This window comes from Pan troglodytes, chromosome 12, assembly GCF_028858775.2.
Source record: "Pan troglodytes isolate AG18354 chromosome 12, NHGRI_mPanTro3-v2.0_pri, whole genome shotgun sequence".
In the NCBI taxonomy this organism is placed as follows: domain Eukaryota; kingdom Metazoa; phylum Chordata; class Mammalia; order Primates; family Hominidae; genus Pan; species Pan troglodytes.
Window position 1 is genome coordinate 35,582,243 of NC_072410.2, and position 24,222 is coordinate 35,606,464.

Below are 24,222 nucleotides of genomic sequence, written 5' to 3' on the forward strand. Positions count from 1 at the left end.
CATGAGCCACCAGGCCCTGCCCCTTTTAGTATCTTAAACCCTGCCCACACTTCTGTAAATTGTCCCTTCATTCAATTCTATTTGGGTAAACCCTTTTGAGTGTGCCCCCTGATTCCTGCTGAGACCTTGACTAAATGACCTCTAGACAGATAATCCTAGGCTTCAAGTTTTAAAATAGTAGTTAAAGGTTTATCTAACCTGTCCAGGCAGCCCCAAGAAACATACACATTCAGAAATGACCCAGGTTGAATTCTTCGATATCCTCCATGATGCCTTTCTCTCATTCACAATTATTCTGGAATGAGATTTCTATGTGCTATACATTTAAAATTTATGCTAGTTCAGGTTTAGCAGGTTGACTTTGGCTTAAGTCAAGTGGAGAAAACACCATAGGTCTCCCCATCCCCTTCACACACACCCCCAGATAAAGACATACTCACTTGCCATTGTTAAATATGACAGTACAGTTGGGCCAACAGTCATGGTTCACCAGGCCCAGGTTGGGGAAGATGCCTACGCCCACGGCCTGCAGGCCTCTCTGATCACTGAGAGTAAAACCGTTGCAGTTAATCTACCCAGGGGAAAAGATGAAAGGTCAGTCGACAGACATGGACAGAACAACATCCTAGCTGTTGAAAGGAGTTTTAAAAAACAGAAGACCCAGTCTCACCCTGGAGATGCTTAGGGAGTCTGGACACAGAACAATTCGTCTCCTGTTCTCTGCATGACTCCAAATGATACACAAGATTAGGGCCATGGAACAGTCCCATACCTGCAAAAATGCAACCCTACCTTGAAAGTTTTTTGTGGCTCTATTCTAAAAGAGTCAAAGGTGGAAATGTTTTCCTTTTTCTGTATCTGGGTCTTACATGAGTATTCCTCAGTCTCTGTCTTGGTTTTTCTCTCTGTACCCTGCTTTGTGTGCACGTGGGCGTGTGTGTGTGTGTGAGCTTTTCCTTCCCCTGTTTCCTCTGCCTACTCAGTTTAAACTCCTGTAGCTGTTCATAAAAAAAAAAATTGACATCTCTTTTGATTATTTTGTATCTGGTGCATAGTTTTATATTCCCTGCTCACAGTTGTTAAATCTGATGAGTACCATATTTAACACTTATCTCTGAGATTCAAGGCAAATCAAGTTGGTTACTACTGATGTGGCATCCAAGTGATTTTCTTTTCCTTAAAAATAAATTTTTCTTTACAGAAACAGACACCAAATATCTGCTCTCACAGTAGGAAAAATACATAAGAATAAATATAACGTAGAATACATTAGTAACTGCATGCAGATTTCCACTTCATCTATAAATACATCTATGAATACATGCTGTACATAACGGAAACCCAGTAGACATTTATGCCCTCACATGGATATTTGTCATAGATATGGAGGAGTGTCACTTTCTCCATTTATTCTCATCAGACATTTAGTAAGTTCATGATGTCAAGCCTCTGAGTACCACTAACAAGCTGTACTACTTGGAGCAAACTTCTTTCTTCTCTGAGCCCTGGTTTTCCCATCTATAGGTTGAATAAATTGGACTAGATAAGCTCCAAGGATCTTTTCAGCTCTAACCTTTGGTAATTATATGACCTCTAGCCCTAGTCCCCAGACCTATCAGGGATGCCGAAGATTACTCAACACACCAATTCACCCCAAGGCTATAGAACATAACAGGTAAAAGTAAAAGCTTAGGCCAGGCGTGGTGGCTTACGCCTGTAATCCCAGCACTTTGGAAGGCAGAGATGGGCAGATCACTTGAGCTCAGGAGTTTGAGATCAGCCTGGGCAATATGGTGAAACCCTGCTTCTATAAAAAAAAATGCAAAAATTAACCAGGCATAGTGGTATGCATCTGTGGTCCCAGCTACTTGGGAGGCGGGAGGATCACTTGAGCCTGGAAGATGGAGTTTGCAATGAACCATGATTGCACCACTGCACTCCAGCCTGAGTGACAGAGTAAGACCCTCATCTCAAAAAAAAAAAAAAAAAAAAAAAAAAAAAAAAAAAGAGGTAGAAGCTCTGGCTCCTGAAAATACAGACTGCTTCTAGACTTTCCCTGGGCACAAGCTAACCATGTGGCTTTTGGAGGTCATGTAACCCCTCTGGGCCTAGGTTTTCTGTTCTATAAAATAGAAATGCTGAAAGCATGGACCTTACCTTGTGTTGTAAAGATTGTGTAAAATAATACATGGGAAGCTGTGGTGGTTAATTTTGTGTGCCCACATGGCTGGTCAATGGTGCCCAGATATTTGGTCAAATACTATAATGTATGCTTCTGTGAAGGTGTTTTTGGATGAGTTTCACATTTAAATTGGTGGAGTTTGAGTAAAGCAGAGTGCCTGCTAGAATGTGGGTGGGCCTCATCTAATCAGTTGAAGACCTGAATAGAATAAAGACTGATCTCCCCTGAGCAAGGAGTTCTGCCAGCAGAATGCCTCCGGACTTGAACTGCAACTCTTCCCTGATCTCCAGCCTGATGGCCTACCTTGCAGATTTTGGACTTACCAAGCCTCCACCATTGCATGAGCCAAATCCTTAGACTCAATCAATCTCTCTCCCTTCGCCCCCCAATATGGTGAAGACTGGAGAGATGTCAGTGTGATGTTTGTCCTCCTCCGTCCTCAGCCTGCTCACCTTCACCACATAAAGGTCCTGGCCTACCAGATGGAACACATCCATCCCCACAGCCAGGACCTGAGCCTCCTCATCCACCGGGTTCTCGCCCCCACTTCCCGGACTCTTATGGCCTCATCTGGCTTGGTTGCTCCCACCCCAAAACCCTGACTCCCCTCTCTCTGGCTCACATCCCCCACTGCTCCAGGCTCCACATCAATCCTGCCTGGCAGACCTGGAAAAAGGTTTCCAAAGTGACTGGTGGGCAGGAAGGGATAGTGATTGGGGGTCTTTATTTTCAACGTGGAGAGGAAAAAAATGTAAAAAGTGCAGATAAGTAAGAGGATAAATTACCATCCAAATCTACCATCCAGAGATGGATAAATAAGTAAAATTTGTATGTGGGATGCCAATTCAGATACAGCAGGAATGGCCTCACAGTAAACAAGGCCAGAAGACAGAGTCCAGGATGAGGGGGCTTCACTTCAAACTCCTGTCCTCCTTCAGTCCTCTTGGCCTCCCCTCCCAACTCTGGCCTGACAGTTTCTGGAAACTTCTTAGTTGGACGATCCCAGCTGTCACCATGGCCCCTCCTTGATAAGGAATCATACTCTAGAATCTCTGGATTTTATTAGTTGGGTCATTTGGAGGCCTGTCCCTGGGCTCAGAAATGGAAGGGGCAGTAGATGTTTCTGCTACATGCGGTAAATAGAAGGCGGTTTCTCCAGCGCCTCTGGCTGCCTGGGCTAGATGAGACCTTTATGGAAATAGAAATCAGGGTCCAGGGCAGACAGGGCTTCTGCCTCTTAGTTCACTTCTGAGAAGCCCCACCCTCCCCAAGTGGGAGGAGGGAAGGAAAGAGGAGACAGACAGGGAGGATGGAGAAGGGACGCAGGGGGCCTACCACTCCGAAGATGTGCGAGATGTACTGCATGCTGAACTGCTGGCTCTGCGGCGGCCAGTACTGCAAGAATGTGTCCACGTCCACCCGCAGGTCCTTCTGCTCCTCCTCCCCAAAGTGCTCCACGTGGTTCTGCAAGTCGTCCACGGACACCAGGCAGCCCTCCGTGAGCCCGGTGCCTTCTCTCTCCACCCGCCACATGATGCGCGCCGCCAGCCTGTGGGAAGGGCAGCGTCAGGAGGCCACTGCAGCTGCATTCATTCCTTCAACACACATTTACTGGGTGTCTCATGCATGCCAGGCACAATGTTGGGCCCAAGATACGTTTTTAAACTAGATGGATGGAATTTATTCTATCATGATGCTTCATATAGTGGGGGAGAGGTAAGTAAACAAGCACATTTTACATAGAAAGTGCTATGCAGAAAAAATAATACAGGGTGGCATTATAGAGAGTGACTGGGGTGGGGAAGCTAAGGTCTTCCAGGGAAGTGTCACAGAGGAGGCACATTTGAGCTGGAATTGGAAGGGGTGGAGGAGCTGGCTCTGTGATACTGGAGAAAGAGCACTTCAGGAGAGGGCAGTGAGTACAAAGGCCCTGAAGAAGGAATGAGCTTGGCATGATGGAGAAGCAGCAGGAAGGCAGAGGTGGCTGGAGCACAGGGAGCAAGAAATGGAGACCAAATAAAGGTGGAGGTGTGGGCAGGAGCCAGGTTCTGTGGGGTCTGGGGAAACAGAGAGGTGCGGCAGCCTGGGTCTCTCAACAGTGTGGCCTACTGGGATGAGCCCTGCATCAGGAGTCTAATGGCCTGTTTCCACTTCTTACTATGTGAGCCTGGGCAAGTCACTTGACCTCTCTGAATCTATCTGGTGGCTTGTAAAATAGGGAAAATATTCCCTGCTATGCTAACCTCCAGAGGTATTCAGAAGACAAAGTGAGGTAATAGGTGTCTGCATTGTGTGTGAAAGTATTGGTATTCTTAATGATTGGGGAGTGAGAAAGTGGAGAAGGCAATCTAGGCCGGAAAACAGTGTGAGCGGAGGCCTCGAGGCAGCCACGGGCATGCCACGTGCAGGAAGCAGGGAGGGGCCTGGCCTGGCCGGAGCGGGGCTCTGGGGGAAGAGGAGGAGGCCAGGTGGGACAGGAGGAGACCTATAGAGACACAGGGACTTGAGTATGAGACAAAGGGGTGTACTTCATCCTGAAGGCCTCTTTGTTAACTATTAGGTGGCCTGTGATGAAGCTTATGACCCAGGGACACTTTAATATTCCTGCCACCCACTGACTGCACACTTCTCAGGCATCTGGGGAGGGGATGGTGGTCCAGGACAGATCCTGTCCCTGAGGCCCTCTCCTCATTTTTTTTAATTGAAATTTTAAGTGAGATAATTGCAGATTCACAGGCAGTTGGAAAACAATACAAAGAGATCCCTTGTACATTTTGCCCAGTTTTCTCCAATGGTAACATTTTAGAGAACTAATATCACAGCCAGAATATTAACCCACCTGTATCATTCAGATTTCTTCGGTTTTACTTACACTCATGAATGTGTATGTGTGTTTAATTATATACAATGCTATCACCTATGTAGCTTCATGTATCCACCTACACAGTCAAGACACTAACCAGTGCCATCACCTCAGGGTCCCTTCTGTCCCCCCACCTCTTTTTGAACCATTTTAACCATTTTTAAGCATACAGTTTGGTGGCATTAAGCACACTCACACTGCTGTGCAACCATCACCAACCATCTGTTTCCAGAACCTTTTTCATCTTCCCGATTTCTCCTGTTTGAGTCACTGAGTTATTTCTGGAGAAATGCCCCGCATGGGACTCCAGGTGCCTGGAAACTGAGGTGTCTTCACAGGGAGCCCAGGGCAGCACTGGGGAAAATACGACTCAGCACAGGGAAGATCTGCTGCCTCCAAATAACGAGGAAAGGGTCATGAAGCTCAGAGAATAGAGGTCAATGGGTGGTAGATTTCAACTCAGTCAGTATCATAGGAGGTGCCATTTACTTCAGGTCTTGAAGAATATGTAGTGTTTCAATAGATGGAGCTAAGGGGCATGGAGAGGTTGACTGAGCCATTTCATCCTGCAGGTTCCTAAAAATCATCAGGATATGACAATTCCATTCTGTGCCTTAACTTCACACGCTATGCACACAGTGAAAATGCTCCCAGTCACCATCTCCATCTCCTTTGCTCTGCAGTGCTGGCTTCCTGAGCATCTCCCTGCAGCCCAGCACCGAGCCCCACCCCAGCGGAACCTCCAGGATTGGGAATCTCTTGGGCTGGAGCTATAGGCCTTGAGATTCTGATGATGGCCACCAGGAAAGGCCATTAGTTGCAAACTCAAATGCACTCTCTGGTGTAATGTGTATGACCACAGGGAGCAGTGGTGCTGCTGTGACTTAGAAAGCTCTGTATTTTTTCAAAGGTGGCAGATACTACTCAGCTCTAGCCTATTTTGCCAGATCTTCAGTTTTTTGTTTTTTTTTTTTCAAGAGAAGTCAGAAATGCTAATTTTAAAATGTGAAATTTCCCAATTTTTAAACATTGGTGGATCAATTTAAAAATACTTGCCCCTTGTCCGGGCATGGTGGCTCACGGTTGTAATCCCAGCACTTTGGGAGGCCGAGACGGGTGGATCGCTTGAGCTCAGGAGTTCGAGGCTACCCTGGGCAACGTGATAAAACCCCATCTCTAAAAAAATACAAAAATTAGCCAGATGTGGAGGTGTGTGCCTGTGGTCTCAGCTAGTTGAGAGGCTGAAGTGGGAGGATCACTTGAGCCTGGGAGGTCAAGGCTGCAGTGAGCTGTGATCAGGGCCCCTCCACTCCAACCTGGGAAACAGAGCAGACCCTGTATCCAAAATACCTAAATAAACTAAACATTGGGGAGCCCTACAGAAGGAATCTGCAAGCCAGTTTCAGCCTGTGACTGCAGTTTGGAATCACTGCTGTCAACAGCCAGTTCTCCCTCTTAGACGTTAAGGGAGTGAAGAGAAGTGACCATATCCAGTCTTTGAGGCTGTTTCCTGACTTGCACTCAGCTTGGCTTCCTTAGATCTGGGAATGTTGTTACTGCCACCATTCCAGCCTGACATTTGGAAATCTGAAGCACCACCAGGGTGCCCAGCTCTCACCTGATGTTCTCATTGGGCACCTTCCCATATCTCTTGATGGCCGAACATTCATTCTTGTGGTTCAGCCAAGCATCCTTCTGGCAGGTGCGGTCGCAGTAATGGGCAAACTTGCACTGCCCACAGCGATGGAGCTTCTCCTGCCTCTTGAAGCAGGTGTGGCACACAAAATTAACAAGGCTGGAAATGGAGAAAGAAGACACATGATTGGGAGCACAGTGGAAAGGGCACCATGCAGCCAGTGGGACACCTGTGTTCCAGTACTGGTTCAGCTGGCTGGTCCTTATTTATCTAAACTTCAGATTTCCACCTTCCAAAATGAGGAGTTTGAGCCTCCAAAGGCCCTTCCCAGCTATAACAATTACTTTAGCAATTTTTTTTTTTTTTTTGAGACAAGAGTTTCACTCTTGTTGCCCATGCTGGAGTGCAATGGCACGATCTCAGCTCACTGCAATCTCGGCTCACTGCAACTTCTGCCTCCCAGGTTCAAGCGATTCTTCTGCCTCAGCCTCCTGAGTAGTTGGGATTACAGGCATGTGCCACCACACCCAGCTAATTTTTGTATTTTTAGTACAGACAGGGTTTCACCATGTTGGTCAGGCTGGTCTCGAACTCCTGACAAGTGATCCACCCGCCTCAGCCTCCCAAAGTGCTGGGATTACAGGCATGAGCCACTGGGCCTGGCCTACCAAATATTTTTAAGTGACCCCCATGTGAAGGACACTCTTACCCTCTGCATATAAGCCCTTCAATTCAATTCAGGAAGGGTAAATTGATGACCTAAATGTATTAGGCACTGGGAATACCACAAATTACTAGAGAAACAATTGAACATGCAGTGTGGTGAACTAGTGTTATTGAGAACACAGTATTGTATGCAAAAGAATATCTACACACTATGATATATGTCACAGTTTGTGAATTTTGCAACAGTAAGAATGACAAGATTACTGATTTCACTGTCATTGACATATTCTCCCAGCTCAGAGCGAGGGTGGAAGTGATGAGGAGGAAAATGCATGCCCATTCGATGGGTGAGGGAGAGAGGTGTGGGAAGATGAGGATCCCCGCCCGGTGCTTCCAGCCTCTTAGTGTTCCCATTAGAGAGCCCCGTGTATCCCATGTTAAACCCATCGTTCAAACAGAAAAGGGCATAGGCTCCATAGGAAATGTATTTCAGGACACAGCCTGACATCCAGAGTGAGGGAAATCTGGTATGATGTACAGAATCTCTGGACCTCAACCTCATGCTCCCACAATGTGGGGAAGAGAAATCCCAACCTCTGAAGCAAAGAAATAATGAAAACCATTTCCGTGATGTGCAGGGGAGCGCTGAGCTCCCGGGAAGGAAGTGGATGGGTAAACTCAAGCAGATGTCCACAGTCTAAACAGGGATCTCCAAAGTATAAGAACACAGGAGCTTTTAGAATCACAGAATTCCAGAGCCTGGAGGGAGAAGCTTCCACAGAACATTCAAGCACAGAAATCCTTTGTGTCTATCCCTGGCCATGAATATTCTAATTCCCACAGTGAAAAGGAGTTCACTGTTTCTGAGAACAGTCAGTTCATTGTTGGCCAGTCCTAATTGTTGCAAACTTCCTCCTTGTGTTAAGCTTGAATTTGCCTCCCCAGAAAACCTGCTCCTGTACCCTAATTTGGCCTTCTGTGTCCTTGCCCAATGGAACAAGCCTGGTCAGGTCAGTTCTTCAAGAATTTGAAGACCACTGCCTTGCTTCCCATTCATTTCTCTCCTCCAAGTTAAATACTCCCAGATCTTTAAACAATTCTTTGTACATGGTTTCTAGAATTCTCACACCTTTCTGGTGGCCTCTGATACACCTACAGAAATCCCTGTAGCCAAAGGAGGTTGGGTTTAGCTGAGAAATCAAGCAAAATGTGCTGGCCAGTGCCAGGGGGTCAGGCTCAAGGACCAGCCCAAAGGCCAGGCCTGACCCTTGAGCCTGATCCCTAGCACTGATCCCAGCATGGCATCTGGAAGGGGATAGACAGGTGCAGAGCCAGCTGAGGGCACCGCAGGGGCTACTGCTCTATGCTACATCCTGGGCTTCCTAAAGTCCAGGCAGTTTTCAGCCTCTGGCTGGCCAGCTCAACACACTGCTGTGTCCCCATCCACTAGGAGGTGTATTGCTACTAATTTGTTAACAATCATAAAGTACTTGAGGGCATGAAAGTTCAGTGCTTATTTCTAATAAGCAGATTCAAGGTTATCCTCATAGTAACAGCTTCCTTACTCTTACACTTGCCTTCCCTTAAACTTTCCTAGTGAGCGAGGAGTAGAATTACACTAGCATACGTAGAACTGTGCAGGATCTGCAGCCCATCATAACTAGGCCACAGAGGGTGCACCCTCCCTGAGAAGGTCATTTGTCATAAGTGCCCCAGCAGAATAGAGCACATGGGGCCCACATGGAACTCCGGCCACTTAGTGAACTCTCTAAACCCCTGGAGATGGAGAGCTATGAATTTCTTACATCTGCCTCAAGTCAGGATTGCATTTTCTGGCAGGAATTTGCAGTCCATTAGCAGGAACTGGACTCCTGAAAAATCCAAGTAAATTGGATTCCAAGAAGGCTCCAAATCTTGTCTCCTGGCCAAACACAGGTAAGAGCTTGGGTGTCAATACTTCACAATTATGGTGCCCAGAACAGAGTATGCTATTCAGATGTGGTGCCATGTACACTTGCCGGATCTCCACATTATGCTTCCATTAGTTTCTTTAGTGAAAACCTCACATTAATTTAGGGTCAAATGGCCGGGTGCAGTGGCTCACACCTGTAATCCCAGCACTGTGGGAAGCCGAGGTGCGCAGATCACCTGAGGTCAGGAGTTTGAGAACAGCCTGGCCAACATGGTAAAACCCTGTCTCTACTAAAAATACAGAAATTAGTTGGGCATGGTGGGGCATGCCTGTAATCCCAGCTACTCGGGAGTCTGAAGCAGGAGAATCGCTTGAACCCAGGGACAGAGGTTGCAGTGAGCCGAGATCGTGCCACAGCAATCCAGCCTGGGTGACAGATCAAGACTCTGTCTCAAAAAAAAAAAAGAAAAAATTAGGGTCAAATTACAAATATAGTCAGTAGAACCTCCCAAGCTTTCTCAAAGGTGCTGCAGTCAAGACAGAGTTTCCACTCTGTTTGTCTAGACAGAATTGCATTTTCTAGACATCTTTATGGAGGTATGATTGACATACAACAAGTGTTAAAAAATAACACTTTGATAGGTTCTGACATATGCATCTACCCACAGAACCATCATCACAATCAAGATAATGAACATATCCGGGCCGGGCGCGGTGGCTTACACCTGTAATCCCAGCACTTTGGGAGGCCAAGGCAGGTGGATCATCTGAGGTCAGGAGTTCAAGACTAGCCTGGCCAACATGGCAAAACCCCGTCCCTACTAAAAATACAAAAATTAGTTGGGCGTGGTGACGGGCACCTGTAGTCCCAGCTACTCCGGAGGCTGAGGCAGGAGAATCGCTTGAACCAGGGAGGCAGAGGTTGCAATGAGCCAAGACTGTACCACTGCACTCCAGCCTGGGCAACACAGTGAGACTCCATCTCGAAAAAAAAAAAAATTAAATAATGAATATATCCATCAGCCCAAAAGCTCCTTTGTGACACTGAATTTTTTAACTTGGAGTCTTCACCTTTATCCCTAACTGATGATTTTCAAGGTAGCATTCCAAAACATCAAGGTCATTTTGAATTTTCTTCTGTCATCTTTTATATTGGTATGCTAACCTCTGAGTCATCTGCAAATTTCAGAGTATGTCTTAGGTTAGGAACGAGGAAGGAAGAGCAGATGTCCACCTCTGGGGCATCAGGGCTCAGACCAGGAATACAAACCCAAGGCAGGAGAGAAAGGGAGGAGAGCCAGGAGGTGGTCTGGAGAGGGAACAGTTAGACGCAAGCACAATCATGCTGTCTGTCCCTTGTAACCTGCCACTTGTAACTCCATGCCTGTCTGTTCCAAGGTCGTCCATCAGAGAGCAACCCCACACCAGAACTGCTCTCATATTTTACACCCAAATTGACATTTTAGAATAGCCTAGTACAATATCCTCCATCTTTTTATTCATATACATATATTCACACATTCATATTTCATGTATACACTAATATGTGTGCCTACCAAACGAAAACATTACACTTCACAATTCTCTGTTTTATTGTTTTAAATTTCAAACACAAATGAAAATTCCAGGTGATCACCTAGGTAATCACCTAGGTGAACACTTAGAACAACAAATTTTGAGTCTTCATCTTTATAATCACTGCTTATTTCTAATCTACTTAAAAATGTGGGAATATGTGGTATCACAAGGATTGGAGACATAGACTGTGGCCAACACAACCTGGAACAACTCTGAAGCTTAAGAATTTACCCTCACAATGAACACATGTAGTTGAGTCCACATGGCTGACTGTATAACCAAAGGTCCTCAGAATTAACTTCCAGGCAGAATACAATGTTTATTAAAAGATATGTAATTTTAAAATGTGCTAAAATGAGGTTTACCCAAGAGCAGTTTTTCAGAACTTAGACCCTTATGGATTTTGGGGTGAGGAGAAGTATTTTATCCTTGACGTTGTTTAGAATTGCTGGTACATGGTGGTAACAAAAAACAGATTGACTTTTATTGTTTTTTGTTTTTTCTTTTGAGATGGAGTCACACTCTGTAGCCCAGGCTGGAGTGCAATGACATGATCTCGGCTCACTGCAACCTCCGCCTCCTGGGTTCAAGCGATTCTCCTGCCTCAGCCTCCCGAGTAGCTGGGATTACAGGCACCCGCCACCACGCCTGGCTAATTTTTGTATTTTTTAGTAGAGACGGGTTTTCACCATGTTGGTCAGGCTAGTCTGGAACTCCTGACCTCGTGATCTGCCCACCTTGGCCTCCCAAAGTGCTGGGATTATTGTTTTTAAATTCTGTGCAAAGACCCCTTACTCAATGACCTTATTGCAGACATCAGGGATGGACCCCTTGCACAACCCTGTCCTTACTTAGTCCACGCTGCTTGTGGGGTTTATTACGGCAAGTTTTCCTAGCCTGGCTCCAACAGAAAGAATATGTCTGGCCTGGCATTTGCCTCCAAGCTCCCATTAACTAACTTAATACACTTCTAATAGGGCCTGATTATAGAATAATCTATCTGCTATTATCTGTAGCCATATTATGTCCCTAAGAATAAATTCCAGTGGCATGACCCTCATGTTCTCAAAGTCACTAATAACCACTGTGACCAGGAGAAGGCTGGAGACAGAGCCTTCAGCTGCTCCAAAGCAGCCTTCACCCAAGATTGGGTGACAGGGAGAACATTACACTTACATAATCATTTTATCAGGCCTTGGATCAATTCATGTTATCTCATGAGATTCTTTGCTATCAAAGAATTCCTGTTATCTCATGAGATTCTTTGCTGTAATAAACTTCGAATACTTTTCATAAAAAGAAAATGTGATCAATGATTTCTTTTCCCATGGTGAACTTGGATGGGTTCCAAATATGAACCACCAAATAGTTCCTCCAGGATCACAGATCTGTTTTATATCCCATTCTGTAATTTTGCTAGGGCCTAGAGCCAAGTTTTAAAAGCCGGTGAAACCCAGGAAGGATTAAGTTATCGTTCTTAAATTTAGGTTTCCTTTGGGATGAAGCTGAGCTTCTCTCTATGCCCTCGGCTGCTGGTAGGGCTTAGCCGCAAGGCTGGAGCTGGGGAGAAGGAGGATGCAGAGTCAGGCTTTTGGAACTTCAGTGTGCACACACAACACCAGCAATCTTGTTAAAACTCAGGTTCTGATTTAGTATGTGGGGTGGGGGCTGGGATTCTGCATTTCTAACAAGCTCCCAGGCAATACTGATGCTTCAACTTTGAGTAGCAAGAATTTTTTTGTTTTCTTTCAAATGTAGTCTGAAATTTTTTTTAAGCCTGTCCCTCTGGTTCCCATCTCCCCTCATTGGCATGGGGTTGGGTATTATGGAAGGTCAAACCTAGAGTTGGTCAGAGCTGGGTTCTACTCCTGACTCCAATATCTACTGGCTGTGTGACCTGGAGCAAGTCCCCTAACTTCTCCAAGCTTTTGTTTCCTTATGTGAAAATGGGAATAGCAACACCTAGATCTTGATATCTTTTAGACTACTGACCAGTACTTTTGAATGAAATATACTTACTATTTTAAAAAATTCAAGCAAGATGAAAATTACAAGAAGTTCTGAAATCTCACCACTCTCGTAGTGATTTTAGAGTTAAAAGAAATAACATGTGTAAGATGGTCAGCACAGAGCCTGGCACTGGATAAGTACTCAGTGGACATCAGCCCGGGCCACCCATCCTGCCTGTCACTCAGAGAGGGCTGGGCCAGGTTGATCGCTGAGCTTCTCTCACCCCCAGCACCAGCTCATTCCAGGCAGCTGCCAGAGAGGAAGACAGCCCAGCTACACGAGAACATCATATGGGGACAAGGGCACTCCCCTGACAGAAATGCCCATCATGGTCGGGCATGGTGCCTCATGCCTGTAATCCCAGCACTTTGGGAGGCCGAGGCGGGTGGGTCACCTGAGGTCAGGTGTTTGAGACCAGCCTGGCCAACATAGTGAAACCCCGTCTCTACTAAAAATACAAAAAATTAGCCAGGCGTGGTGGCGGGCACCTGTAATCCCAGTTACTAGGGAGGCTGAGGCAGGAGAATCGCTTGAACCTGGGAGGCGGAGTTTGCAGTGAGCCGAGATCACGCCACGGCACTCTAGCCTGGGTGACAATGTGAGACTCCGTCTCAAAAAAAAAAAAAAAAAAGAAATGCCCACCCCTCCCCTGCCTTACTGCCCCTAGTGCAGGAGAGTGTCCAAATAACATGAAGTCCTAAAGCCACTTTTTGGATTCCGAGAAAGAGCATTTGTCCCAGGCAGGCTTAGCTGGGTGACCTTCAGCAAGTCTCGTTTCTCCCGAGTCTTACATTCCTATTCACACAAGAAGGTATCAACTCCCACTTACACAGCACTTTGCCATTTCAAAGAGATGTTTTTAGTGATTCGTTTTTTAAAAAATCTTCACAGCAACCCTTTAGACTGGCCGAGATCATTATCCTCACAGGGATATTATTCTCTTAAGGGTCCCTGACGCCGGACGCTGCTCCCAGCACAGAAGGCGGGCGGATGCAGCTACAAGGCCCACCTGCTTGGCCTGCAGCCTTGAATGTGCCCTGCTCCAGCAGCTGGTCCCCTCTCACTCTGCTCTGCAGCCCTGCTGGACTCTGTGATCTGTCAGAGTGAAGAGGGCTGGAAGGGCAGCTGCTGCTCAGCTCCTTGTATGGAAATAGTTGCTCACGGACAGATAAATGCAAAGACAAGGTGCCTGAAGACAAGGTGCCTGCATGGTGGGCAAGCCCTCCAAAAACTCAGCCAGAGAGGACTGGACCAACAGTTCAACAGTTCTGTCTTTCAGGGCTGCTTACAAACTCCCAGCCTGCCAGAAGGTCTCTCCTCAAAAATTAGAGGGAAGTGTCTTTTTTTTTTTTTTTTTTTTTTTTTTTTGAGACAGGGTCTTTCTCTGTCCTCCAGGCTGGAATGCAATGGCATAATCACTGCTTATTGCAGCCTCAAACTCCTGGGCCTAAGCGACCCTCCCACCTTAGCCTCCCAAGTAGCTGGGACTACAGGCACATGCCACCACGCTTGGCTTGTTTTTATTTTTATTTTTTTGTAGAGATGGAATTTCATTATGTTGCCCAGGCTGGTCTCAAACTCTTGAGCTCAAGCGATCCGCCTGCCTCAGCTTCCCAAAATGCTGGGATTACAGGCGTGAGCCTGCTGTGCCCAGCCTGGGGTAGGTGTCTTAAAGAACATCCCATCCCTCAAGTACCCAGATAACTTCACAATATTTTAAATTCTTTTTCTCATTCCTTCTTCTTTTCTTCTTTCCCTCTGTCTTTCCTTCCCTCCCTGCTTCATTCTGCAAGTATTTATTGAGAATCTGTTATGTGCATTGAGCTAGGTAATAGAGGGCCTTAAAAGATAAAGGAAGGCCGAGCGCGGTGGCTCACGTCTGTAATCCCAGCACTTTGGGAGGCCGAGGCAGGCGGATCACAAAGTCAGAAGATCGAGAACATCCTGGCCAACACGGCGAAACCCTGTCTCTACTAAAAACAAACAAAAAACAATTAGCTGGGCGTGGTGGCGGGCGCCTGTAGTCCCAGCTACTCGGGAAGCTGAGGCAGGAGAATCGCGTGAACCCAGGAGGCGGAGCTTGCAGTGAGCCGAAATCACGCCACTGCACTCCAGCCTGGGCGACAGAGCGAGACTCTGTCTCAAAAACAAAAAAGATAAAGGAAATACCGACTTTGCCTTCAAGCAGTCCCCAGGCTGGGATGGGACATAAACACATATAAACAAGGCAGGACCCACATTCCACAAGCATGGTAACTTGCTGTAAGTTTCGAGGAAGAGAGACTACTTCAACTGAGGTAGGAGAGGCAATCTAGAAAGGCATCACCTGCGAGATGAGGAGGCATTGTTCTGACCTCGAGAGATAGGCTGAGTTTGTACTCAGAGAAGGTTGAGGTCTTCCAGAAAGAGGCACTCATAGGCAAATGTGTCGGTGCGGGGGTGTAAATATAGGAGACAGAGTTAGCCGTTGGATGAGATCATGAGATTCATGTTTGCACTGACTATTAAATACCTTGACATAAGAAGTCAGTGGGGGCCGGGGTAGTGGCTTACACCTGTAATCCCAGAACTTTGGGAGGCTGAGGCAGGAGGATCACTTGAGCCCAGGAGTTTGAGACCAGCTTGGGCAAAATAGTGAGACCACTGCCTCTACAAAAAACAAAAATAAAAAGTAGCCAGCCATGGTGGCAGGCACCTGTAGTCCCAGCTACTCCAGAGGCTGAGGTGGGAGGATGGCTTGGGCCCAGTAGGTAGAGGCTGCAATGAGCCATGATTGTGCCATGACACTCCAACTTGACCAACAGAGTGAGACCCTATCTCAAAAAAAAAAAAAAGAATTAAAAGGTACTGTTTCCTTGGATCAAGCCTGGAGATTGCCAATTTATTTTTAACATCCCTTTTTTTATTAAAACACCAATTCTCAAGATTTTCTCTGCCACAGCTTACACACCCTACTAAGACCTGTATACATTTCCATGGCCTAGCTGAAGCACCCCCCTCAATTCATGTTCAGAACACATCCTGGGATGCGAGTGGGTAAAGATAGCATCATTATGGGGACAACCTGCCATTTGATCTAATCCATCTTTAAAAGGCAATCATTCTCAGACTTCTGGATTTAAGAATTATTGAGCAATATTTAGCAATACAGCTCACAACAGGTTGTGTAACATGTCGAAATGTCTTGCCTCTGCAGCTAAAAGTGCCAAATGAAAAGCAGAATTCTAAGTCGACTGTGGTTATTCTCAACATCCAATGCAAACATTTAAGGCTGTCACTTGAATAGTTTAGCACTTACTCATTTTCTGAACTAATTGTTCCGGAATTTCTCTAATCCTTTTATTAAATTATTTCCATTTATAGCATCATTTATCCCCCAATAACCAACCACCAGCTGTTATCAGATTAAAGGCCACATGTGTGTTTGTGTGTCTGCCAGGGCTGATCCTGCCATTCCCACATGCTCACACAGAATTACACTGACTAAACCCCACCGGCTCTGCCGCACCTAAGAAAGCTCATAACTGGTTCCATTTTCAAAAAAAGCCTGGTTGACAGTAATTTATTTACAAATACTCAACTTTTTCTCATGTTCCCCACTATCTTTTTCCCTATATACACACTATATATACATAATCTCCGGGTCACTTTCAACTTTGTAACCAGAATAATTTAGAGACTGCTCAAGTTTTTATTTAAAGAACTTTAAAAAAAAATCCACTAACTGTCCTTGCTCCTTCTTAACATATTTTGTGATGAATTGGATCAATCTAGAAAATTCTTATTCATTGGGGTAGACTGAATAATAGCCCTCCAAAAATTGTCAATGTCCTAATCCCCAGAACTTATAAATAGATTACATTACATGGCAGAGGAACTTTGCATGAGTGATTAAGTTAAAGACCTTGAGACAAGGACAGTATCCCAAATTTCCTAGGTGGGCCTAATGTAATTGCAAGTCCTTATAAGAGGAGGCAGGAGGTCAGCAGGGAACAAGATGTTACACTGCTGGCTTTAAAGATTCAGGAAGGGGGCCATGAGCCAGGGAATGTGGGCAGCCTCAAGAAGACGGAGATAGCAAAGAAACAGAAGTGTCAGCCTGTTTTAGACTTCTAACCTCCAGAACTATAAGATAATAAACTTGTGTTGTTTTCAGCCATTGAAGTTACAGTAGTTTGTGACAGCAGCAAAGGGAACTAAAGGCCAGGTGCCTAGGGGCTCACGCCTGTAATCCCAGCACTTTTGGAGGCTGAGGCAGGCAAATCTCTTGAGGTCAGTAGTTTGAGACCAGCCTTGGCAACATAGTGAAACCCCATCTTCTTTCCCTCTCTCTTTCTCTCTCTTTCCTTCCCTCCCTGATTCTTTCCACAAGTATTTATTGAGCATCTGTTATGTGCATCGAGCTAGGTAATAGAGGGGAGAACTAGACATAAAGGAGTAATAAACAAATGAGTTATGCATATACTTAAAAATTGAGGGCATCAAAAGAAAACAACAATTCATAAAAGAACAAATGTTAAAAAACTTTCACTTCTCTAATAATAAAAAATTCAAGTTAAAACAATACTAAAAAAAGTTTTAACAGATTAAGTTGACAAACATGAAAAAGTGAAATAGTTTTCTGTGTTGGCCAGTATTGGGATGAGGAGACAACCCCTGTGCTGCTAGTAGAAAAATGTATGATCTCCTTTGGTGAGGTAATTTGGAAATCTATATCAAAAGCCTTAAAAATGTATTTTGAATTCAAAATTTATACTTGTAGGAATTTGTCTTTAATACATAATCAGAGATATATGGGAAGATCTACTAGGAAAAAGAAGAGCACGCCCTTGATCTCCAAAACATAGCATCTACAAATTAGTTCAGCCCTTGTAGAAAGCAGCCTGGAGAGTTCTCAAAAAACTAAAACTAGAATTACCATTCGACCCAGCAATCCCATTACTGAATATCTACCTGAAGGAAAATAAATTATTCTACCAAAAACACACCTGCACTCATATGTTTATCACAGCACTATCCACAGTAGCAAGGACATGGAAACAACCCAGGTGCCCATCAATGGTGGACTGTATAAAGAAAACCTGGTGCATATATACCCTGTAATACTACACAGCTGTTAAAAAAGAACAAAATCACGTCCTTTGCAGCAATATGGGTGCAACTGGAGGCCATTCTCCTAAGCAAATTAATGCAGAAACAGAAAACCAAATAACATGTTTTCATTTTGAAGTGGGAGATAAACATTGGGTACATATAGACACAAAAATGTGAACAATAAACACTGGAGATTCCAAAAGGGGAGAGGGAGGGAGAGGGTGAAGAATTGAAAAGCTACCTATAGGGTACCATGTTCACTACCTGGGCAAGCAGATTATTAGAAGCCCAAACCTCAGCATCACACAACATGCCCATGTAGCAAACCTGCACATGTACCCCCAAAATCTAAAATGAAAATAAAAACTAATATATGGCATCTAATTAAATTAATATACAAGTCAACAAAAAGAATACTATGCAGCCATTAAAATGGTGTAGAAGGATATTAATGGTTTGAAAGTTGTTCACAACATATTAGGAAGTAAATAAAACAGGTTACAAAATAATCCAACTTTTTTGAGAGAAAAAGTGTATACAACTTAATTACATTGAACCTGAAATTATTAAATGCACCATTTTTATTCACTACTAAGAAATAAAAAAAAATCTGCCAATTAAACCATAATGAGCCATAGATTTTAGGATACATTATGATTTCAGAGAAGTTAAAATATGTATTCTGGAATTGATAAATATAGCATATTATGTATGTCCCATTTTCCCTCCATTCTGAAATAAACTTCTTTTCCCATATTTTAATATCCAGAATTTAGGGACATTTTGTGTCTTACAATCAAAGCATATATTTAATGTAGTGTTTCTGCCAGGCGCAGTGGCTCACGCCTGTAATCCTAGCACTTTGGGAGGCCAAGGCCGGCAGATCACTTGAGGCCGGGAGTTCGAGACCAGCCTAGGCAACAGGGTGAAACCCTGTCTCTACTAAAAATACAAAAATTAGCTGGGTGTGGTGGCATGCGCCTGTAGTCCCAGCTACTCGGGAGGCTGAGGCAGGAGAATCACTTGAGCCCAGGTGGCAGAGGTTGCAGTGAGCCGAGATCTCACCACTACACTCCAGCCTGGCTGACAGAGCAAGATTTCATCTCAAAAAATAAAAATAATAACAATAATAATGTAGTATTTCTTCCAGGACCCCCACCCCACCTATAACTCATCAGAATCAAGAAAATATTTTATATGCATTGTATTTGCATCAGAAAACAAGGAGGATATACACCAGAATGTTAATAGCTGGATTTTTTTTTTTCCAAATGGTAAGATTGCAGAGAATTATTATTTTCTTCCTTAACAACAACAACAAAACCCAGCATTGCGAATTCCCAGTTTGGCCCCATGCTATGTAGAAGCTAGGAGGATCACTTGGGCTAAGGTACCACAGAGCTCCCACTCACTTTCCCCCTGAGAACTGGAAACTCTCAGAGTGGAGAGTTAAAGGGGCAGAGAGCAACTTTTACCCACTCATGCATCACCCCCAGTATCTCAACTACCATAAAATACTGTGTCCAAAAAAGGCAACCCCTTGGTAACGGTACTTCACTCCCTTCCAGCACCCAACCACAACACCTAAGAGGATGGCAAATAGACTTCATTTTTAAATGCTAGTTCTCATTGATTGGTAGTAGCCCCCTGGAGGACCTGCTGGAAGGGATTCTGAGGCCAAGTTGGAGTTCAGGAGGAAGGTGTGCCTGATTGATTAGTCATGCCTAGCACTTAATCCAAGTGCTACATAATAGCTAGGCCTGAAAGAATTTTCCCAGCTTTATTCTTGCTCTCTTACCTTCAAGAAGAGTACCTGCTTTTCCAACCATCAAAGGTGAAGAGATCCTAACCAGACTAAGGACCATAATTTAAGGGCCTGGATTGTTACTGTTAATGCTAAACAAAGCCCATTCTAACAAAGACACAATTCAGGTTTACAAACCAGCATTTCACAGTATGGCATTATATTTTAAAGCCAAATAACACATATATTACTGGCCTAGTAATTACACTTCTGTGATACACACCTCATGTATCTGCTTTCCAAGAGATAGGAGCAAAAATGTTCATAGCAACCATTCACAGGAGAATGGAAAAATAAATTTGGTACACAGACACACACAAAGTTTATTCATTTTATTACTTTCACAAAACCATACAGATGAATAATAAACATTTCAGTGAAAGAAACAAGTGGCATAAAACCACATATAATATTGTACCTTTGTTTAAAAGATCAAAAACAAAACATAACTAAATTATACATTGTTTAGAAATATGTGACTGTGATAAAACTATTACTTTTTTTTTTTTTTTGAGAAATAGTCTTGCTCTGTCACCCAGGCTAGAGTGCAGTGGCATGATCTTGGCTCATTGCAACCTCTGCCTCCCGGGTTTAAGCGATTCTCTCACCTCAGCCTTCTGAGTAGCTGGGATTACAAGCACCTGCCATCATGCCTGGCTAATTTTCATATTTTTGTAGAGACAGAGTTTCACCATGTTGGCCAGGCTAGTCCTGAACTCCTGACTTCAGGTGATCCGCCCTCCTGGGTCTCCCAAAGTGCTGGGAATACAGACATGAGCCACCACACCCGGCCAAAACTATTATTTAAAAGGCAGTAGAATATATAACACAAAACCTAGGATAATTACCTTTGGAGCAGGCATGCGACAGGATAGAGAAGATGTAACATATTGGAATATTCTAGTTAAGTTGGTTTGGTGTTGATTTATTGCTATGCTTTATATAATATATGTTAGAATATATACAATATAACATATAATATATATGTTAGAATATATAATACACACTGTTTGAAAGAATTAATTTTCATTTAATGCAGTGCTCAACTAAAAATAAAATCTTTCTCCACATTTGTGTGGAAGAGTAGGAAAGCCTGTCTTGCAGTAAGATGGATTAAAACAAGCCAGTTTTGTACAGTGACTTTTGTGGGTGACTCAGTCCCACCTCTGCAATCAAGTTTCTCATCTATGGTGGCTGAGCCTCACCAGGAGCCTAAAATGCATAAAACTTTCCTTTAATGCCTCTTTGGGCTGTCTCTGGTATAACCAAAGAAAGCACAGCTCCCTCATCTATGCAGTGACAAGTTTGGGTAAAGCATTTTTTGAAAAAAACTATCTCTTTTAGATTTTTTTTCAATCATTTTAAACGTCATTTATACCAATTATCCCACTTTTATTACCATTGTAAAAATAATATATGATTTTATGTAGCATTTATCTGCAATGTATATGAAGGTGTTTTTATAGTTGTTACTTCAAATGAATGACAAATTATTTATAATAACAAAAACATGGAAACAATCCAAATGGCCAGTCATCAGCAGGTAATAGAAGAAGACGTAGCCCTTAAGTACTATGTCTCTGAAGAGTGTATAATAGCACAGAAGATGTCAAAATTATTAAATGAAAAAGCATAATAGCTTGTATAATGAGTATATTACAGCCAAATGAAACCTATGTTTTAAAACAAACCGAAAACAGATACCCAACATGTTAAGAGTGGTTATCGCTGTGTGATGTCTTATCTTTCTAAATTTTCTAAAATGACAATGCCTTGCTTTTATAATGGAATGAAAGCCCATTCAACTTTAACCTTCTTGAAATGGAACTGATTGGCTAGATTGACTTTGGGGAATTGGAAGCAGCAAATGGAGATGTTCTTCACAAGGCCAGGCAGTAACTCACTGGCAGCGCCAGAATTAGTGTTGACAGTCCCTGTGTTTCTGGGTTGTTTTCACTCTGAATCCAGCTGGCTCCCTAACTGTACTCACCCCTCCCCTGACACATACACATACACACACACAGATTAATGAAATAAGACAAGCTCCCCCTGAAAAAGTCACCTCAGCCCCTTATTTTCCTCAAGTGGTGGTGAGCCATATGCCCCAGTTCACACCCTTTTCCCTGAAGGTCTTAGTGGGCAGGAAGACAAGAGAATGTGAATACTAATCAAGTTATCTGTGGGAAGCAGTGCCCTTTCCCAGGGTGGTCAGTGCAGCCAGCCAACCACAAAGCCTAGGTTATGAGACTCAAACCACATAGATGTCAAGCAGGTCACCCCAACCTTGATCTCAGAAAATATTGACAATTTAATGTAATCACCATGTAGGTTTGTTTAAAATGAAGATTTATTACTAATTTAAAAGCTTGGTAGTCTAGTGTGGCCAAGGTCGTGAGGAAGCGGGAATGTAAATTTAATAGAGCCTGTTTGGAGAGCCTATAAAACTGAAAACATCACATCCTACGGCCCAGCAATTCCTCTTCTAGTCCTGTGCCCTGGAGAACAATCGAACATATGTACAGGTAGACACGATCAAGGATTTTCATTTTATTTCACGAAAAATTAAAAACTACCAATTGTCTCTCAATAGGGGAATGGATAAATAAAATGTCATATATTTATAGGATGAAATATTTAAAATTAAGATTGATGATTCATATGGCATATGAATCTATATGGATAGCTCTATAAAGGAAATAGATCTTTGGAATTTAAAAGAAATATCTATAGATTTAAAGTTCCTGCAAGGATAGACATCAAAAACGTGTTGTTTAGGGAAAAGAGTGAGTTCTAAAATGACATCTGAAGTATGACACCATTTCTGTAAAAAAAAAAAAAAAACAGACAAACTACAGCCATCCATCTTGATAAGTGCAGATATATGTATGTAATAGCACAGGAACATTCTAGAAGGAAATACATTGAAATAATAGCAGGGGTAATATCTGAGGAAAGACAGAGGGGACTGGGATTGGGTGATACTCAGATTTTTCAAGGGAAAGTGGATTCCTGGGTTATTCATAATTATAAATATATAAATAGTTCATAATTTTTAAAGTCTCAGCAATTACTTTATCTGCTAATGTATTTATAATAAAAAGAAAGCCGAAAATATAGAGCTTTCTGTCGGAAAATGTTTCCCACAGCACCACACCCACCTTTCCACTCCCAGCACACCCTCTCAGCCAAGTTGGCCAGTGTTGGGAGAAAGTGCCCCCGAAGCCTTTGCTCACCTTCACCACCCTTCTAGGAGCCACAGCAAATCACAGTGGCAATGATCCCTTGCAGAAAAATTTATGCCAGAAAAATTAGCTCTCAGAAGTGCCATTTTGTTGAAAAAAGAGCACATGAATTTTATCCCTTCCCCTGATGATTTTTGAGAGCAAAGTATTTTAGAGTTTGGCCCCAGCCAAACCAACAGGAGAGAAGGCAACTCCCCACATTTCATACCTGTCAAAAACCACTGCGGAATAAGCCCGCTCAGCAAAGATGATATCTGCAGCCCAGAACTCCTTGGTGGCCTTCAGACCCCTTCCTTTGCCCTCAGTGATGAAGACCTCCACGTTCTCCATTCTCTCTATTGTCATCTCAGAGTCTGTCAGGCCAGCGCGGCACTTATTTAACACTGAGCCAAGTCTCTTGTCATTGCTATTTCAGCACCTTCAGCATCCCAAAGAGCAAGACTATAAATGGACAAGCCACCTCCCCTTCCCTACTCGCTCTCAGCTACTGGGCCCTCACCTCCCCCTCTGCTACTTTTCCTGGAGGTGGGGATGGGACAGACAAGAGAACAAGTGAACTGGGAAGGGTTTCATTCATCACCCAGCAAAGCCGACAGAACAGAAAATGACCATGGGTTAATATGGGATAGGGCCTGAAAAGTTTTGAGAGGTTCCATTGCAAGCAGAAGCTATCTGTATGTGCTAAGTTCTGAACTGCAACAATCCTGTTCGGCTTTAGTTGGAGTAGGGAACATTTGGTCAGGAGGGTATTTTTAGCAGCCAGATGCCTCTGTCAATCAAAAGCAGACAGCTGGAATGGTCCAAGAGAAACAAGGTGATATTTGCTGCTCTGGGACCCTTCAGCTGTCAGGCTTGCACTTTCTCAAGTGAGATGGGCCCTCGCCCCACCCTTTTCAGTCTCTCTCCCAAGGGTGGACTGTTTAGCAGCAGAAGCTAAACTGAGGGCTGGGCACGGTGGCTCACGCCTGTAATCCCCACCTTGGGAGGCCGAGGCACATGGATCATCTGAGGTCAGGAGTTCAAGACCAGCCTGACCAACATGGTGAAACCCCGTCTCTACCAAAAATACAAAAATTAGCTGGGCGTGGTGGCGGGCACCTGTAATCCCAGCTACTGAGAAGGCTGAGGCAGGAGAATTGCTTGAACCTGGGAGGCAGAGGTTGCAGTGAGCCGAGATCGCGCCATTGCACTCCAGCCTGGGCGACAGAGTGGGACTCCATCTCAACAAAAAATTA

At 44.0% G+C, this 24,222-nt stretch overlaps 1 protein-coding gene across 4 annotated transcripts in view; it reads right to left on the bottom strand.

Annotated features, from left to right (window-relative positions):
- The window catches only part of SMYD1 (SET and MYND domain containing 1), a 57,359-nt gene that overhangs the window by 21,764 nt on the left and 11,373 nt on the right, over positions 1-24,222 (bottom strand). Inside the window, exons 1-4 of one of the 4 annotated variants that reach the window (XM_016948914.4) lie at positions 23,196-23,398; positions 6,664-6,840; positions 3,518-3,731; positions 441-571 (exon numbers count right to left, since the gene is read on the bottom strand). In XM_016948914.4, coding sequence (XP_016804403.2) covers positions 441-571; positions 3,518-3,731; positions 6,664-6,840; positions 23,196-23,332 — 659 coding nt within the window. In that variant the 5' untranslated portion in view covers positions 23,333-23,398. Of the gene's footprint in view, positions 1-440; positions 572-3,517; positions 3,732-6,663; positions 6,841-23,195; positions 23,399-24,222 lie in introns of those variants that run through there. The other 3 variants (XM_016948915.4, XM_063788985.1, XM_054677998.2) reach the window with 3 other exon arrangements.